Below are 17268 nucleotides of genomic sequence, written 5' to 3'. Positions count from 1 at the left end.
CAACGGCAGCGCCGCGCACCCCGCCTGCCCCAACGCCAGCGCCGCCGGCCCCGGCCCCGGCCCCGGCCCCGCGCTGCAGCAGGTGAGCTTGCCCCCGCGGCTGCCAGCTCTGCTCTGCTCTTCCCCGCCCGCCCGGGACGTCTGTCCGTGCGGCACGGGTCGCTGGGATTCGTGCTGCCTGGTGTAAGGGTGGCCGCCCGGCCTGCCCTCTCCTCGGGCCGCGGGGAGGGGGGGGGCCTGCCCTAGGCTCGGGGTAGCAGCAGGGCTGGGTACCCAGGTGATGGTGCCTCGCTCTCTGTCGCAGGAGGTGGAGACCCTGGTCTCCCACTGGAACCTCTACCTCAACCTGGGAGGCTTCTTCGTGGGCCTTTTCTCCGTCACCCTCTTCGGGCCATGGAGCGACCGCGTGGGCCGGCGCCCGGCGCTCGTGCTGCCCGCGCTGGGCATGGCGCTGCAGGCGGCCTTCTACCTCCTCGTCATGTACCAGCAGCTGCACGTGGCCTACTTCCTGCTGGGCCGCATCCTGAGCGGCCTCCTGGGCGATTACAACCTGATCCTGGCCGTCTGCTTCGCCTACGTGGCGGACATCAGCGACAGGCGCTCGCGCACCTTCCGCGTGGCCGTGCTGGAGGCCTGCCTGGGTGTGGCGGGCATGCTGGCCAGCGTGGCCGGCGGGCAGTGGCTCCGGGCACAGGGCTACATCAACCCCTTCTGGATGGGGCTGGCCGTCAGCCTCGCCGCCGCGCTCTATGCTGCCCTGTGCCTGCCGGAGTCGGTGAGGCTGCGGCAGCCTGCCAAGCTGTTCACCCTCCGCCACTACCTGTCCGTGTACCAGCTGTATGCAGCCCCGGGGCGCCACAAAGCCCGACTGCAGCTTGTCCTCTACTCCCTGGCCTTCTTCCTCATCGTCACCATCCACTTCGGGACCCGGGGCATCTTTGTGCTGTATGAGCTCGGCTCCCCGCTGTGCTGGGGCCCCGATCTCATCGGCTACGGCTCGGCAGCCAGTTACCTGGCCTATCTGAGCAGCCTGGGCGGGCTGCGGGCGCTGCAGCTGTGCCTGGGAGACACCTGGGTAGCAGAGCTGGGCTTGCTGTCCAACATCCTGGGACTGGTGGTGATTTCCCTGGCCACGACGACGGCGCTGATGTTCACAGGTGATGCTGGAGCCCTGCCTCCCGGGATCGATCGTGAGGCCTAGTTTAGAGGTCCCTAGAGGAGGGAGAGGGCGGCATCCCTTGGGAGAGGCAGGCTGGCAGGGAAAGCAGCCCACGTGGCAGATCCACGGAGGTCACCCAGCCAGGAGTGAGGCCTGGCTCTGCTACAGCCCGGAAAAGCCATGCAGGTTGGGCCCTTGGGAGCCAAGGGGCTGTAAGGGGAGGCAGGCCTGGGGCATGTGGGGAGCTGGTGGGCAGCGATCTGGACTGCAGTCACCAGCTCTGGAAACCTGGATGTGCCTTGTTTCCTACCCTAGGTTACGGGATGCTGTTCCTTTCGATGGCAGCCACACCAGTGATCCGGGCAAAGCTGTCCAAGCTGGTGGATGAGAATGAGCAAGGTAAGGGGTGGCATGGTGGAGCCCACGGTAGGACCCGATACATCCAGACTGCTGATGCATGCTCAGGAGCCACCTTGGGAGTGTGCGCTTCAGTCTCGGCCTCTTCTGGCTGAAGGGGGTCAGGCCCTCCCAGTTCCCCCGGAGCCCTCTGCCCGCACCCACAGCCGTGTCCCTGGCTCTGAGCAGGGCTGCCCCTTTCTCGGCACTGCCAGCCAGTTCTCTTGGCGATGCCCCGTGCAGACGAAGCGGGAGTCAGTTGTGTTTGAGCATGGGGGATGGGTCACTGAGCTGCTTTCAAAGCCTTTCCCTGGGAACAAGCCTTAGATGGGTTAAAAATAAATCCTGCACACACAAGCAGTCCTGGCCCAGCTTTCACTTCAGTAAACCAGCAGCAATCGGAAGAAGCTCAGCATTACTAGGGAGATAAACCACAGTGTGCGGTGGGTCGTCCTCCTCGGTGTGACGCCGGGAAGGGCCAGGCCAGGCCTCTTCCTCCCCCACTTCACTCTGCAGAGCCTGCTGTCCTGCTCGCCTGCTGTCCGGCTGAAGGACGCGCGAGCTGGGGCTGCAGGGCATGGGGGGACATGAAACGGCAAGTCCCCAGACGCGTGGAAAGTGCTGGCTCCTCCAAGAGCTCTCCCGCGTCCTCTGCTAGGATGAAGCCAGTGTGAATGTGATAGTGAGCTTACGAAAGGCAGTATCTCTGCCATGTTGGTTGTGTAAGGAGTGATAACACATGCGGAGATTGCCTCTGCCTCAGGGAACTGACAGTCCCTTTGGTTGCGTGGCATCCTGGCTGTGCCCGGGCGAGTGCTGCTCAGATAGGACGGTGGCGTTTTCCTGCACATGGGCTGAACTTGGCCCATCATAAAAAACAAGGGTTGGAAGGGACCTTAGGAGTCATCTAGCGCAACCCCCTGCTCCAAGCAGGACCAGCCCCAACTATGTCATCCCAGTCAAGGCTTTGTCTAGTTGGGCCTTAAACACCTCCAAGGATAGAGACTCCACCACCTCTCTGGGTAACTTGTTCCAGCTTCACCACCCTCCTCGTGAGAGGTTTTTCCTAATATCCAACCTAAACCTCCCTTGCTGCAACTTGAGCAACAGTCATTTCAGGGCACTCGGTCTCCCTGGCAAACATCTACCCCCAGCCCCTGGCGCTTGTGCTGCGGCTTGAAACAGGCAGGGATATTTCAGTAGGGCCCTGGACATCCGGTGTGGAGGGAAGAGCCTCCGGCCCCAGGGGAGCCACGCTGCTGACCCCTGTCCGTGGTGTCTCTGCCAGGTGCTCTCTTTGCCTCTGTTGCCTGCGTGGAAGGACTCTGCTCCCTCGTGGCCACCGGCGTGTTCAACTCGCTGTACCCTGCCAACCTGCCCTTCATGAGAGGATTCCCCTTTCTCTTTGGGGCCATCATTCTCCTCATCCCAGCTGCCGTTATCGGGTAACGTGGCCCCCCGTGCTGTAACGCTGCACTCTCGTGGCCTCTGGAAACAGCACTGTGCTGCTTCTCCTGCCTTGTGCAGGGCAGTGACTTATGAGGGGTTGTTATAAGGCTTGCTCTGAAGGGCGATTGTAAGGGGAGGTTTAGCGCCCAGCGGGCTGACGTGCGGGTCTCTGTCCTGGGACCTGGATTGAAGGTTGGAGCCTGCAGTGGGTGTAGGTGCCGCAGGGCCCAGCTCCTGGTGCGTGGCCCAGAGCAGGACCCGGGGGAGGCACGTTGGCTGCTTCTGCAGACCAAGGGGAGAGTTGGGTGTCTCGGGGAGAGGTTGCAAAAACCTGCACTCTGGGCCAGGAGGTGCCTAGAGCCGGCTCCTCATACGGGGCCATGTGCAGACTCCCAGCCCCCTCTCTAGCAGAAGAGCCTGGGTTTGAGCTGCAGGGCAGCACCTCTGTGAGCTCCAGCCAGGAACCAGGAGGCCTCTCCGAGGGCAGGCGCCTCCAATGCTTGCCCTTTCCTGCATGCCCCCTGGGGAAGCTCTAAGCCTGTTGGTTCTCTCGTAGGTGGATAGAAATCTGGGCCTCGGAGCCCGAATACGGTCACTTCACGGATGCTGCCTCGTCCCCGACGGAAAGTGAGGCAGTGACACCCCGCACGGAAATAGTGGATGCTGCCGAATGAGCCAGTCGGCAGCAGCTCTGGACTCTGTTAGGAAGACTTCACAGGCTGCAACTCACGGGTGTCCTTGGAGATGGGCAGTGCCACGCAGCTCGAAGGAGTAAGAACTGAGGTCTGCGGGTGGGGATGCCTCCGTGCTGTCCTGTTCCCCCAGTCTGTCGGGGAAGATGCCGGGGGTTTTAAACATGGAGGAGGGATAGGGACTAGCACCACTTGTTCACAGGGGCCACAGGAGGAGTCATTACCTGGCCATTCTTGGGGGGAAATGAGGCGGGGGAGCTCAGGCTGAAGCTACAGACCAGAGCCCAGCAGTGCATCTGTGCTGGGTAGCAGATGATCGATCCCTTCGCGTGAGTGCGACCCACACCACTGTCACTCCTCACACAAGGCAAAACTGGCTCTGAAGAGGACAGCTGTGGAGAGCAGCGGGTGGGCTGCAGAGGGAGGCAGCTGCCCGCACCTGACTAGCAGAAGCCGTCTGGGTGGGCCTTTGCAGGGAAGTGTTCGCCTTCCCCACTGGGAGGAGAGTCCCATGGGAGTGCTCTCAGCTGCCAAACTGGTGTTAGCCTCAGGGGAGCATGTCCCTGGGAGAAAAGGATCCCTTGTGTGAAGTGCCAGGGCAAGCAGCCCCGGGTCCTGCTCCCTTGCAGCCCAGGGATTCAGAGCTGTTAATAAAATCTTGTTGACTCCTTGTCACATCCATCACTTGCACAGTAATAAATTAGCAGGGCTGATTAAAGACAAACCAACCCTTATGCAAGGCCCCAGGCACATGCTGTACTGTCTGCTAAGCAGTTTACCTGTGAGGACAAGGGTTCTCCAGGGGGGAAATAACCCCTGGTTCTGTTTTATAGCCAATAAAGGGTGGCCTTGGCAGCAGTTATTTCAGATCATTTTCTTTCTTGCTTATCTCTCCATCATGCTCTTGCTTCCCTCTTGGCTCGGTGACACTGGGACAAAGGAGAGGAACAGCAGCTGGCACTGATCCGTGCCTGTCTGCCAGGCCCCTGCGAGAGTCCGGAGCTGTGGGACTCTGGGTGACCTCAGAGGCCTCCATGGGCTTGTCTCCGACTCCTGGAGGGGAGCTCGCAGCAGCTGCAGCTCTGCAGTCTGCCCATGGGTCATGCCTAGTGCTTGCTGCACCGGGGTAGCTGCCCATCCTGTCAATGGGGACCATTGCTGCTAGCACGGAAAGGGGGATGCAGGGCGAGAGCCAGCTCTGATTCCCCCAGTCTGGCTAGCCCAGCACATGGACAAAGGGGTGGTGGGGAGATTTAACCCTTTGTGTGAGATCTCTACTCGGCCACTGCATGCTAGTGACTCGGGGGGCTGCATTGTCCCCTCCCCTGGCCCAGCCCTGCCCCCTGGCACCGTTGGGGTGGCTTAGTCCCTGGCACCCGGTGTGTGGGCAGGGGAAACATGAAGTCCTGTTGACGGAAGAACAGCTCCTTCCATGCAAACAGTTTGTCTGGGCTCTTTTCCCAGATTGACAGGTATGCAGCCTGGTGCTGAGTGGCTGCTACAGGTGCCTCAGGTAGAGCGAGCCTGGGAAGAGACGAAGCATGAGATCTTTGGGCTGCCTGGGCTGGCAAAAGTGCCCTCCTGTCTGAATACTGTGCCGGCTGGAAGCCAGGGGCAGTCATGGCTGTAGCTTCCCCCGGGACTGCGCATCAGGTGTGTGGGGGGAGGAAGGGGCTAAGTCCCCCTGCCCATCCCTGCTGCTTCCACGGCGCACCCTGGGCAGAGCCACCTTTGCTGGGTATTGCACAGAGGCATCCCACTCATCTCCACGCTGCCCTCCTGCCGCCCAGCCGGGGACGTGCGGCGCGTGTGCTCCCTCCTGTCTCTCTCTCTCCCAAGGGGAGCTGAGCTGTCTGTGGTCATTTCCCCCAGCTCATTGTGCTGCTCTGGGGAAGACCAGGCAGGTCAGAGGCACGTGTGCTCCGAGCAAACCCCAGGGAAGCTGGGCAGAGTGAGGTTTGTCGTGGCCCTTAGCCCCTGGGACCAGCACAGCAGAGCTTTCCCTTCATGGCTGGGGGGTGATTGCAGGTATCCTGCTGGAGCTGGGCTCTGCCAAGCCCCCAGACAACTGGTTGGGGCCACAAGAGTTCCTGCGCTCAGCTCCTTGGGGTTTCCTCCATGCCAAGGACACCTCTTGCTCTCTGAGCCCCGGGGCACAGGGTATGGACAGCAAGCTCTGCCCCAGCAATGGGGCACCAACTTCTGCAGGCTGGAGGGGACCCAAGATGCTGCTGGAGCGGGACCCTCATTCCCGCTCAAAGCACCATGAGCCAGGCTCACTGGACCTGTCGGGGGCCAAAGGCCAGGCATGCAGGTGCCAGGTGAGTGCAGGCGCTGCAATATTATGCTGCCAATGAGCAGCGGGAGCAAGAGTGAGACCCCAGCATGGTCCAGCTCCTCGGGTTGTGCAGCGGGGCCCAGGGCACAACGTAGAAGCACGCATCATCCTGCCCCACGCTGGGCTCCCCGCCTGCCCCTGGCACCCAGCATGTGAGCGGAGAAGGGCACCGGTGTGGCTAGCGCAGCGACATCACCTGACCTTTAAAAAACACAAGAGGCATTTGGCAAAGGCCCCTGGGAAAGGTTCTACCTGATCTGGAACAAGATGCTACAGGGGACTGGTGGGGTAAAGGCACGATGGGGAGATACTGCTTATCCCGCGTGCAAGGCCACGAGGAGGTAGGAGGGAGCCCGCGGCAGGGGCGGGGGTTCTGCTGGGGGACCGGCTGCGCCATGCCTGCCGCTCGCCTCCCGTTGGCACTTGCGGCGCTGCTCAGCTGCCGGCTGCAGCGACGTTCCCCCATGCCTGGCAGGGGCGCTGGCACGGGGCTGCAGGAGCTGGGGAGCTGGAGCTGTGGGGTGATGGAGGCTGCTGGCAGTGGTCTGTAGGCACAGCATAGAGATTCCTCCCTGCGGCTTCGCCCCAGTCCCTTCCTTCATGGGCACCTGTCTTGGCCCTGCAGCCTCGGCTGGGCAGTGCCTGCACCCTCCAGAGTGGGATGCCCAGGGGCGTGGGTCAGCGCCGAGGAAGGCAGGGAGCAGACTGCCCTGTCCTGGGACAGCAGCTGGGCCACTGGCAGTCTAGGCTGGCTCCGTTTGTACCAGGTGGGGAACGCAGGGGCTGGTTTTGCAGAGCCAGGGGTTGGCCCCAGAGCCAGGGTGGGGCTGCCCCCAGGCAAGTGCCTGTTCTCTGAAGAGCGGGGCGCGCTGTGCAGCGCTGGAGAAAAGGAGGTCTAGAGGGAAGATCTGGCCCCGCAGCCGGGGCTCCTCCAGGAAACTGGTGGTGGTGGCTCGGGCAGCGCTAGGTCTGCGCCAGGGGTGGCACGCACTCCAGGCTGTTCTCGGAGCCGGCGGAGGAGTCCTGGGATGAGCGGCCCTGGAGGAAGCGGATGATCTTCTCGATCGTGGCGTCCTGGTACTCGTGGGACCACCTGTGTTTGGGGGAAAGCGGACTCAGCTGTGCTGTCTGGAGAGCATGGGAGATGCCCCCGGGGAGCTCAACGTGGGGCCGCGAGAGCCAAGGGGACACCCCCTCTCCATTCCTGCCTGGAGGCCCAGCCTGGCAGGGAGCAGAGCTTGGAGAACAGCTTGCAGGGAGCTGGCTAGGGGCAAGGCGAGGGCTGGAGGAGAGCAGGGGCCTTAGGCCCATCCACCGATTCCCCAGAGCCTGACATGACAAGAAGAGGCAACCATTTTGGGGGGACCAGGAGAGGTGTGCGGGGTCCAGACGGGCTGTGTGCACCAGGGAAGCAGGCAGCTGTGCCCCCCAGGCCTCATGTCCAGCCCTGAGGCTCCCACTAGCCTCCGTGCCCAGTTTCGGCTCACGTTTCCCCCCCGCCCTGGCTCACTTGATGCCATTGAATTTGAGGACAGCCCTCATGTCCTCAGGGAGTGTCTGTGGGTCAGGCCACTCAAAGTGGTCGGTCACGGGGACGATGTTCTTCCCACAGTTCAGCGCTGTCACGATCTCCTGCGGAAGGGAAGGGAAGGGAGGCACAGAGCTCAGCCCATGGTGCCACTGCCTCCTGCGCTCTACTCCCACGGTGCCACCCAGGGAAAGGGCCGTGGCAGCACCCACCTCACCTTGTGCACCCAGTCCTTGCACTCGGGGTCTGCCATGCACTTGTCCAGCGAGCCCGGGGAGAGCACCAGCACAAAGTTGCGGGCGCTCATCACGCTCTGGATCAGCTTGTCTTCGAACTTCCCAGCCTCCAGCTTCTCCACGTCGATGAATGCACTGAAGCCGTGCAGCTGCAGGTGGACCTTCAGCAGGCTGGAGTGAGGGAGACAGGGTATCACCAGGGTACCCTTCAGGCTCCTGTTCTCCAACCCTGCTCCAGCCACGTCAGCTGGAGGCACCGGGAGATGGAAGAGCAGGCAGCGGCTCCCACAAGCCAGGTGCAGCCTTTGAGAGCTCAGCCACTGTCCCAGCCCCTTGCAGCAGAGCAGGATGTGGGCACCCAGGGCTGGCACTGAACAGGGGGGTAGGAGTGGGCCTTGCACCCAGCCCTGTGCAAGGGGAAGGAGAAGGGACCCACCAGCATTCAGGGAGGCAGAATGGGGCTGAATCCCCCTCGCTGCCCCCTCCAGATGCTGCTCCTTCCCCGTGTCCATGGAGGATGCCTGGGCAGTGTGGGCCACTCACCTGGGCTCAGCACTCACCCACCTGGCTAGCTGCGACCCTGTGCTGCGCCGGTAGCTGATAAAGACGTCAGGCCCATTGGAGGTGGGTTTGCAGCCACTGCAGGGCAGGGGGGAGTGAAGCATTTCTAGATGCAAGAGGAAACATCAGCAGAGAGTGAATAGTGACCCCCCAAATGGCCATGCCTCCTGTGTGCCCCCCCGGGCAGGCCCGTACCCCTGGCGGCACAAAGGATGCGGACGCGGTGGAAGCCCAGGTCGATGTGGCAGTCCTCCTGCAGCTGCTGCTCGGTCACGCGGTGCAGGAAGTTGCGGTCGATGCCGCAGGTCACCAGGTTGTACGTGTACTGGCGGAACTTGGGGTCCACATTGCCCAGCCAGTCGGCCAGGTTGCTGCGGTCGCAGGTGCAGTAGTTCGCATATGTCTTCAGCTCCACAAGCTCCCGGAAAAACCTGGCAAGACAACAGAGGAGGGCAGTGCCCGAGGCCCTGCGTCAGGCGGGCACCAGTAGCTCCTGGGTGGACACGGCTCATATTTGGACAGAGAAAAGGGTGCCCAGGTGCCTGGAGAAGACGAAGGTGGACAGAGGGATGTGCAGGCAGCTGGCTGCCTGTGGCAGCACCAAGGGGCAGAGGATGCCGTGCAGAAGCAGAAACCTGGGTGAATCTGCAGCTTTTTATGCACCGGGCCCCCAACCTGTTCCTCCGCATGCCAAGATCCTCCTCTCAGCCCCATCACCCCTTCCCTTGAGTGCTGTCTTCCCTCCGGCCCCTGGAACCAGCATCCCCCTGGAAAGCAGAGTCTGTCCTGGCAGGGACCCTTCCCAGGAGGGGGACACTGGGAGGGCCAGGGCTCCTCTCCCAGCCTAGGCTCCCAGCTGTCTGCTTCGCAGAGGAGAGTCCGAGGCCTCTGCCTGGACTCTGGACACGTGGTCACTGCAACACGAGCTGCCTGAGCCCTGGGCTCCTACCTCTTGCGGGTGATGCTGGAAACCATCCCCAGGTCCTCTTGCAGGTCCATCTCTGTCAGCTTAAGCAGCAGGTCCCCGTCCACCTGGTGATCCTGCCGAGAGAGGAGGGGGCTCAGCGCCATCCCTGGGGCCTGTTGTGGGGTGCATGTGGGGCAGGCAGTGCATGGAGGGGAGCGGGCACCGGGAATTGTCTTTACCATCCAGAGAGGAGGAAGCCCTCAAACCCATGCCAGCCCCTTCAGGCTCCTCTGCTCCTGGGGGCACGGATGGGACGGCTGGACAATTCCAGGGGTTCTCGGTGAGATACAGCCCACACCCCAGATGCCTGAGCAGGGCTATAGGGCGTGTGGCCAAGGGCGGCTACCTCTCCTAGACCATCCCTGCCATCTGGCTGAGGTCAGGCATAGCTGTCGCTCTGGGTGGCGTGACTGCAGATTATAAACTGGTGCAAGTCAGACCGTGTATGCACGTGTGTGTGTACGCGTGTGTGTGCATGTCCCCCGTGGACTGCACCCTACCAGGAAGCGCTGGCAGTACTGGTTGAAGCCGATCTGCTGCAGCCAGGTCTGCACCTCGAGGGGCTTCCAGCTGGGGACGAGGGGCAGGATCCGGCGCGGCACCTCCTCGCCCATGGTGCGCAGCGCCTTCTTGGCCAGTGCCGAGACAGTGCCACCAGTTGAGTAGCACACGAGCCGCTTCAGGCTCTGGGTAGCCCCAATCTCGTTGAAAATCTGGGGGCAGCCAAAGGGGAGGGTCACAGCCGTGCTCACCCCCAGCCCGCACCCCCGGATTGCTCCGTGCACCCCACACTCACGACAGAGCGGGGAGCCCCTGCTCTTACAGAGGCCGCCCCACTGCCATGCTCTACCTGGGTCGTCTTCTGCCGGGTCTTGATGGCGGCCTCGGTGCAGAGGTAGAAGGCGGCGATGCACTGGGCTTCCAGCCGCGAGCTGTCCAGCAGCGGCACCAGGCGTTGCAGGTCGTTGGCCGTACGGCCCTGGCTGTTGTCGCTGCTGCCCAGCAGGTTGTGGGCAAACTGCTCGGGGTCCAGGGAGGCGATGAAGGGCTCCACCAGCGCCAGGGTGCCCGAGCTCTCCACCTCCCGCTCGATCTCTTTGTTGGTGGCCAGCACAGCGATGGCCAGGCAGGCGTGCAGGCGCACCAGCTCATCTGCCTTGGAGAAGGCCAGTGGGAAGAGCCACTCGGCCGCCTTCCTCTCCACCATGAGCCGCTGGTTGGCCTGCCCGCCGTACATGGCGCAGTTGGCCAGGGCCATGGCGCAGTGGCGCAGCACGACCAAATCAGTCCCACGGCACCAGTACAGGATGGCGTCCAGGCCGCCATCTGAGATCAGCTGGCCGCACGTGTCCTCGGTGTGTTTGAACATGTGCTCCAGGATGCCCGAGATGCTGCGGGCCAGTTGTGGGCTGTCTCGCTCCTTGGCCAGGTTCAGGATCACACCCAGGCCAATCCGGGCAATCCGGTCCCTGGCAGGGGGAGACGCGGCACATTGCAGTGGGTCAAAACCGGGCGAAGGCACAGTTTTTTTGCTACCAGGGCCTCCTGGCTCATCTGGCATCAGGAAGCTGGTGCTGGCCCCATGGGCCACGCGCCTGCCCCCGTGGCCTGGCTGCCAACAGCAGGAGAAAGGGCTGGAGAGAGGCCATGGAGAGTTCCCCATAGCCCAGGACACAGACACGCAGGAGAGATGAGGTCTGCGGTGAGTGCCCCCCAGGAGCCAGGCCACACAGACAGGGAAAAGGGGGTCTCAGCCTTGCTGCTGCTGCATTTCATGAGTAAGAAGCTCCTGCCTGAGCCCGTTTCCCTGCCGCGTTGTCTCTGGGTTGCGGTGGGAGCCCGCTGCCCAGGGAGTGGGTTTCGGTGCAGGGGCCTGGGGCGGTGGAGGTGCTGGCTCAGGGACTGGCATGGCTGGACTGCAGGCTCCTGTGCCCAAGCCCAGCCCAGAGCCAGGGCCCTTACAGACACACAGGGCTGGAGGCTAGGGACTGGGTCTGCCCAGGGTGCAAGCTGGGCTAGGCATCCCCCTGCCCCGCAGTGCAGGGAAGGGTCTCTCACCAGTGCTCAAGGGAGATGCTGGAAATAGCACTTACGGGACGCGGGCCAGGCCAGGAGACTGGCAGCTCCTGGAGCCAGCAGACGCCTGCCCTGTCGCACAGACGCACGCCAGGCCCGCTTTCCTGGCAGGGCCCTTCTGGGAAGCTCTGTGCAGCTGACGCTGGCCTTGAGCTCAGCCTGGCAGCGAAAAGCAGGGACGGCTCTGGACAGCCGATGCCCCCGGGGCCCGCCTGTAAGTGCCCCCCCACACCTGCCTGGGGACTCCCTGGGGGTCTGCAGCCCATTTGGGGACGGGGTGTGAGACATGTCCTGCTCCCTGTTCCTGCCCCTGCCTCTCAGGCCCTAGCACCAGCAGAGTCCCTCTTCGGGTGGGCAGTGCCAGGGAAACAGGAGGTGGGCTGAGGGAGCTGAGCATGGCTGGAGCTAACCCATGAGCCTGCATCCAGGGTCCTTTGCAGAGCATCCAAGCCCTGCCCCCGGATCATGCAGGACCTGGGCAGACAGCCGCGGATGTGGTGCAGCCAGGGGCAGGGAGCTGGCCTCAGCCACGTTTCAGGGCAGGCCGGGGAGGCTGGGGCGTCACAGGGCAGGACCCATTCGGGAGCTCCGGGCATGGGAAGGGCCATGTCCACATGGAGCCTTCTGGGCCAGAGCCATCCTCCCAGGACAGGGCGAGAGCACGGCCCCAGCCTCAGGGCTGCTGGCAGGCATGGTGCCGGGGGTGCTGGGGTCACCGTCTGGGGAGGCAGGTGCCAACGGAGCTGACATTGCAGCTGCCACTCTGAGCACATTGGTCTCTGCATGGGACAAGCTCCTGCCTGCCTCCTGGCGCCACGGCTCAGCAAGGTCTGCCAGCCGGCAGAGTAACGGTGCAGGAACCAAAGCCTTCCCAAAGCCCAGGTCTCCTTTTGGTGGACTGTCTCCCCAACTTGGCCCCCGGCCCAGGAAGTCGTGTGAGCTCGGTGCAAGGCACTAGGGGCCTGCAGCCCTCTGTCTCGTTGAGCATGCCCTGAGCTGCCCAGCCGGCTCTTCCCAGCAGCAGGGATCTGCCCGGGCTTGGCCTCCTCCCTGCTTGGACAGGCTCAGCTGCGCCGTGCACGGCTGCTGGACGTGGTGGTGGCAGCTCCGCGCCCTGACTCAGGGGTTGGGGCCCGGGAGGTGGAAGTGCTCCCGGCTGGCCAGCAAGGCTCTCGGGCGCCCTCTCCTGTGCAGCGGCCGCTGCTGGAGTCAGGGCTTGGTGCTTGGCTCTGCTAGGATGAGGCCCGGACCAGGGAGCCAGGGCACAGAGGATGCCCTGGCACTGTGCACTGCACAGCACCCTGCGGAGTGCACTGTGCAATGAGTCTGGGGGGTCCCCAGCACCCTGCTGAGGCCTGGACACTGGTCAGCATGTGGCACAGGCCAAAACACGAGGCAGGATGTTCCCTCGGGCACCATCGGGCTTGGCCACCCTGGGCCACCGACTGCCCAGCCCCTGCCCCTCTCCCTGCCCGTCACCCGCTCACCTGTTCTCCGCCACCAGGATCTGCTCCAGGAGCTTCCCCGCGTGGCACTTGGTCTCCAGCTCGGCTGTGTGGAGCAGGCTCAGCAGCAGGTCCAGGCCCCCCTCCAGACGGATCACGTCGCACAGCGCCTTGGCCACATCCCTGCCCACCGTGGGTATCACCCAGGCCTCCTCCACCAGCTGGAAGATGGTGGCGATGGCCCCTCGCAGCTCCACGGGGCCGGCTGCTTGCTTCAGGGAGGAGATGGCCAAGTGCAGCTCTGGCAGGATGCGGTCCAGAGCTGCCCGGACATCTGTGCTCACCCCGGGGGACACCTCCCGGGCGCCCCCCAGCCTGGCCCACCAGCCTGCCGGGCTCGCATCCTGAGGCACGCACAGCCGCTCCGAGGAGGACATGGCAAAGAACCGGCACAGTTTATAGGCAGAGACGAGGAGGGTGAGAACCATGGGCATCCCCTACAGCAGCATCTCTGGTCCGCCCCGCCGGCAGGCCTGTGCCGGGGCACGGCCCCTTCCGGGAGCACGGGCACAGGCTGGCCAGGGCTGCTCTGCCTTTGTCCCGGCCCTTGGCCCCTTGCAGCGGAGGAGGGAGGGAGGGAGCAGGCAGGGATGGAGCAGGGGCAGGAGGCAGCTGGGACGAAGGGCGGTGCCAGCTCCTCTTCTCCGAGCTCCCAGCACCCCCCTGCTTCCGCCCGCCCCGCTCCCCCGCCTCCCCTGGGGGTGATGTCACCTCCACAGGCCCCGCCCCTCCAAGGAGGACCTGTCACCATGGCAACAACATCCTAAGAGGAGGAGGAGGAGCAGGCAGATGATGCTCTGACAATGCTGGGAGCCTGTGCCGCCCTCAGCCCCCAGCTCTGGCCTGTCCCGTGCCCCACCCCATGGCCTCGGGTGCTCCTGTCGCCACCTGTCCCCAGCCCCCCTGACCCAGCCCCTGGGAGCTGGGAGCCCCCCTCAGGCCCCCAGAGGAAGCTGGACAGCCTGGGAGGCGGGTGTGCACGGTGCCATGGGTGCTGGGGGGCCAAGGCCTCGGTGCAAGGATGCAGCCCGGGCCTCGGGCACGCGGGCAGGCCAAGCCCAAGTGAACTCCAGATCCTCGCACTCCCTGTCCTGTGATGAAACAACCGCGGCCGGTTATCGGGAGCTGGGCGAAGGTGCTGGGGTCACGTTAACCAGTAACCGGAGCGGGGCAGGCTGGGAGCAAGATACACAGCGCTTTGTTTGGCTGCTGCACTGCGGGGAGCAGTGAAAGTGCCCTGCGGCTGAGCCCCGCTCTGCCTGGCTGGGACCCGATGGCACCTCCACCCCGCTGGGGCACCCTGCTGACCCTTGCAATGGGCAGCAGCCGCACATGGCTCCCAAACCAGCGTGGTGTGGTGGTGGTGGTTGGGGGGTGTCTCATCACCAGTTTCAAGCCTTCATAAGTCCCAAGATGAGTCCCAAACTCCTGGGGTGTGAGCGACGTCACTGCTGGGCTCTGCCCACCCCTGCCCTGCCAGTCTTGGGGCCTTTCGGGGTTGCCTCCAGATCGTGTCTGCAAAGCTCAGGGCCAGGGCTGAGAGGGCAGCTGTTGCTGTCCCTGTGCAGGGCTCCTGAGACAGGGTTCAAGTTGCTGGGGCATGGAGGGGCCGTGCCGCTCTGGCTCGGGGCTGCCCCCGGGGTGGGGAGGCTTTGTGCCTGCACCACATGAGGTCTGTTCGCAGCTGCCCCCAGGGGGTCCTGCAGGCCCCAGAGCCTGGAGCTCCCTGCACAAGGCCGAGGGGCCGGGTGGGGAGCTGCAGTGGCCACGCTGACCTCTCTGTGTTTGCCTTCTCCAGGCTAAGCAAACAGGGGGTGGTGCAGCAGGGGGTGGCTCCCCTACCGCACCAGCCTGCCCGAGCCGCCCGGGTCAGAGGCAGTGCTCCCAGACCCTCGTGTGCCATGGGGCTGCTGCTCCCAGCTGTGCTGCTGGGCCTGTTCGGCGTGGCACTCGCCGCCGAAGGTGGGTTTTGCTCTCCTCCAACCGGGCCAGCTGAAAGCACTGCCTGGTCCCAGCGGGCAGCCAGGACTGGGGCCAGAGCCCATGGACTTGGGGACCTGGGACAGTGGGATACTGCAGTGGGCAAGGGAGGGCAGCCCCGGGCTGGGGGACATGTCGGCAGGGTCATCACCGGTGTGGCGGGGCACTGGTGGGGACCCCACTGTGTTGTGGGGTCATTCGTGGGCAGGGCCTGCCGCAGCCACGCCCCCGGGGTGGGTGAGGGTGGAGGGGCACAGAGGGCTCCAGCGGCCCCGCAGACAGCACCAGCCACGTCAGTCCTGCTACCGGGTCTCTTCTGGTGCAGAGTCGTGCGCGGGCCGCTGCGACGTTGCCTTCAACTCCAGTATGAAATGCCAGTGCGACCCGCTGTGCGTGTACTACCAGAGCTGCTGCAGTGACTACAACAGCGTCTGCAAAACCAAAGGTACCTGCTGCCACCCCATGCCCCGGGAGCTCCTGTGTGGGCAGGGCCTTGTCCTCCCTTGTGCCATGCAGGAGGCGGCGGGTTTGGCTGGAGACCCAGGAGCGTCAGCTCATGCTGTGGGCACCAGTCCAGCTGCTCTGGTGCCCGTGGACCAAGCTCCTGGAGTCCCTGGGACATCTGCAGCAAGGGTCCATGTGTGCTTCCCTCAGTGACCCGCGGGGACGTGTTCGCCTTCCCGGAGGATGACTACAGCTACTTCTACGGCAACAAAGGCGACCCCTTCGACCAGGGCACAGGGAGCCCCGATGTGGCCACGACCTTCCCTGCCCCGAGCACGAGCGAGATGTGGACTGAAGAGCCTACGCAGCAGTGGGAGCTGAGCACCGATCCGAGCGTGACCACCGAGGCGCTGCCGGCTACGGTGGAGGACTGGAACCAGGACGAGGAGCAGGAGGAGGCATGCAGTGGGAAGACCTTTGACGCATTCACCGACCTCAAGAATGGCTCCATCTTTGCCTTCCGAGGTGCGGGGTTGGCATGGGTGCTGGGCGTGGTGGGCAGCGTGCCCTTCGTCTGGGGGCTTTCCATTGCAGGGGGTGGGCATGGGGGTACCAAGGGGATGGGGGTCCACATCGGTGGCAGTGCCATTGCAGCTAGGCCCTGCCGCGAGCCTGCATGGACAGACCGTAGAGCACCCGCTAGCCCAGGCATGGGGATGGACAGCCCCTGGGCAGACCTGAGATGTGTGCACGGGGGGCTCCCATGCAGGGCAGCCAGGTCCTGCCCCAGGTAGCGGGTAGGGAGGTGGCTTGGAGGGAGCAGAGACTCTCTGTAGAGGCAGATGCACCCCCCAGGAGCACAGGACTCCCAGGAGGAGCTCCCCCACAGCCCCTGTCCCCTTCTCCTCCCAGGGAAATACTTCTATGAGCTGAATGAGACCAGTGTGATGCCCGGATACCCCAAGTTGATCCGGGATGTCTGGGGGATGGACGGGCCCATTGACGCCGCCTTCACCCGCATCAACTGCCAGGGAAAGACCTACATCTTCAAGGTGGGCAGTGGGCAGGGGCCAGGGCTTTGGTGCCTACTCAGGAGGGGTGTGGGTGAGTCCATCTGGGGCTGCGCAGAGAGGGCAAGGCTCAGTGACCCCAGGGGCCAACCTAGACGTGTGGCAGCGTCCTGCCCCTGGCTGAGCCCACTGTGCCCCCCCAGGGCAGTCAGTACTGGCGCTTTGATGACGGTGCCCTGGACCCCGGCTACCCGCTCAACATCTCAGAAGGCTTCGAGGGCATCCCTGATGACCTGGACGCGGCCTTCGCTCTCCCCGCGGAGAACTACGCCGACAATGAACGTGTCTACTTCTTCAAAGGTGCGTGAGACGCCACCGCCCCCCGGCCCAGCCCCTTCCTCCTCGGCCTGGTGCTGCCCGGCCTGAGGCACCGCGTGTGGTCTCTCGCTCCCAGGCAGGCATTACTGGTCCTACGAATTCGCCCAGCAGCCGACCTGGGAGGAGTGCGAGGAGCAGGACTCCCAGTCGGCCGCGTTTTGGCACTTCGCCTTCCTGGTGGGCACCGACTGGGACGATATCTTCGACATGCCCTTCGGCCTCAGCAGCAGTAAGTGCAGGGGGGCCTGGGGCGGGGAGGCCTGGGAGTGTGAGCTGAGCCCCTGTCTGCATCCAGGGCCAGGACCCTGGCCGTGCACTGGGAGGAGTGCGAGGAGCAGGACTCCCAGTCGGCCGCGTTTTGGCACTTCGCCTTCCTGGTGGGCACCGACTGGGACGATATCTTCGACATGCCCTTCGGCCTCAGCAGCAGTAAGTGCAGGGGGGCCTGGGGCGGGGAGGCCTGGGAGTGTGAGCTGAGCCCCTGTCTGCATCCAGGGCCAGGACCCTGGCCGTGCAGGGAGCAGGAGCAGGTGCTGGGGTGGGGTGGGG

At 64.2% G+C, this 17268-nt stretch overlaps 3 protein-coding genes across 4 annotated transcripts in view; 2 read left to right on the top strand and 1 right to left on the bottom strand.

Annotated features, from left to right (window-relative positions):
- Position 1: 1 nt before the first annotated feature.
- Positions 2 to 4551, top strand: SLC46A1 (solute carrier family 46 member 1; the record flags this gene model as incomplete). Its single annotated transcript, XM_006032857.3, has 5 exons — positions 2 to 82; positions 305 to 1157; positions 1475 to 1558; positions 2844 to 3000; positions 3561 to 4551. Coding segments are annotated over 5 exons (1293 nt in total), but the record flags the coding sequence as incomplete, so codon positions are not given.
- Positions 4552 to 6894: 2343 nt separating this feature from the next.
- SARM1 (sterile alpha and TIR motif containing 1) lies at positions 6895 to 13500 on the bottom strand. 2 transcript variants are annotated; one of them, XM_006032835.2, is made up of 9 exons: positions 12890 to 13500; positions 10177 to 10795; positions 9827 to 10039; positions 9309 to 9400; positions 8555 to 8790; positions 8363 to 8465; positions 7780 to 7969; positions 7545 to 7666; positions 6895 to 7127 (listed from the first exon to the last, which is right to left on the bottom strand). In XM_006032835.2, the coding sequence occupies exons 1-9, from the start codon at positions 13339 to 13341 to the stop codon at positions 6998 to 7000; spliced, it is 2157 nt and encodes a 718-aa protein (XP_006032897.2). In that variant the 5' UTR covers positions 13342 to 13500; the 3' UTR covers positions 6895 to 6997. The 2 variants fall into 2 exon arrangements, 1 of the variants encoding a protein (XP_006032897.2); XR_003096075.1 differs by having other exon boundaries at positions 7103 to 7127; positions 7775 to 7969.
- The window catches only part of VTN (vitronectin), a 5150-nt gene continuing 1105 nt past the window's right edge, over positions 13224 to 17268 (top strand). The window contains exons 1-7 of the mRNA XM_025214599.1: positions 13224 to 13324; positions 14706 to 14869; positions 15213 to 15332; positions 15542 to 15856; positions 16244 to 16383; positions 16545 to 16701; positions 16796 to 17002. Of these exons, the coding sequence (XP_025070384.1) occupies positions 14809 to 14869; positions 15213 to 15332; positions 15542 to 15856; positions 16244 to 16383; positions 16545 to 16701; positions 16796 to 17002 (1000 nt within the window). The 5' untranslated portion in view covers positions 13224 to 13324; positions 14706 to 14808. The remainder of the gene's footprint in view (positions 13325 to 14705; positions 14870 to 15212; positions 15333 to 15541; positions 15857 to 16243; positions 16384 to 16544; positions 16702 to 16795; positions 17003 to 17268) is intronic.

The sequence above is a fragment of the Alligator sinensis genome, unplaced genomic scaffold (genome assembly GCF_000455745.1).
Source record: "Alligator sinensis unplaced genomic scaffold, ASM45574v1 scaffold1244_1, whole genome shotgun sequence".
Lineage (NCBI taxonomy): Eukaryota > Metazoa > Chordata > Crocodylia > Alligatoridae > Alligator > Alligator sinensis.
The sequence above is the reverse complement of the archived record's forward strand: the minus strand, read 5'-3'. Positions and strand labels throughout refer to the sequence as shown.

Excerpts from the sequence above, each read along its gene's own strand:
- SARM1 (XM_006032835.2), bottom strand. The coding sequence starts at position 13,341 with ATGCCCATGGTTCTCACCCTCCTCGTCTCTGCCTATAAACTGTGCCGG. Across the intron at positions 9,401-9,826 it reads AGTACTGCCAGCGCTTCCTG|GATCACCAGGTGGACGGGGA; the intron begins GTAGGGTGCAGT and ends CTCTCTCGGCAG. Across the intron at positions 7,667-7,779 it reads GCAAGGACTGGGTGCACAAG|GAGATCGTGACAGCGCTGAA; the intron begins GTGAGGTGGGTG and ends TCCCTTCCGCAG.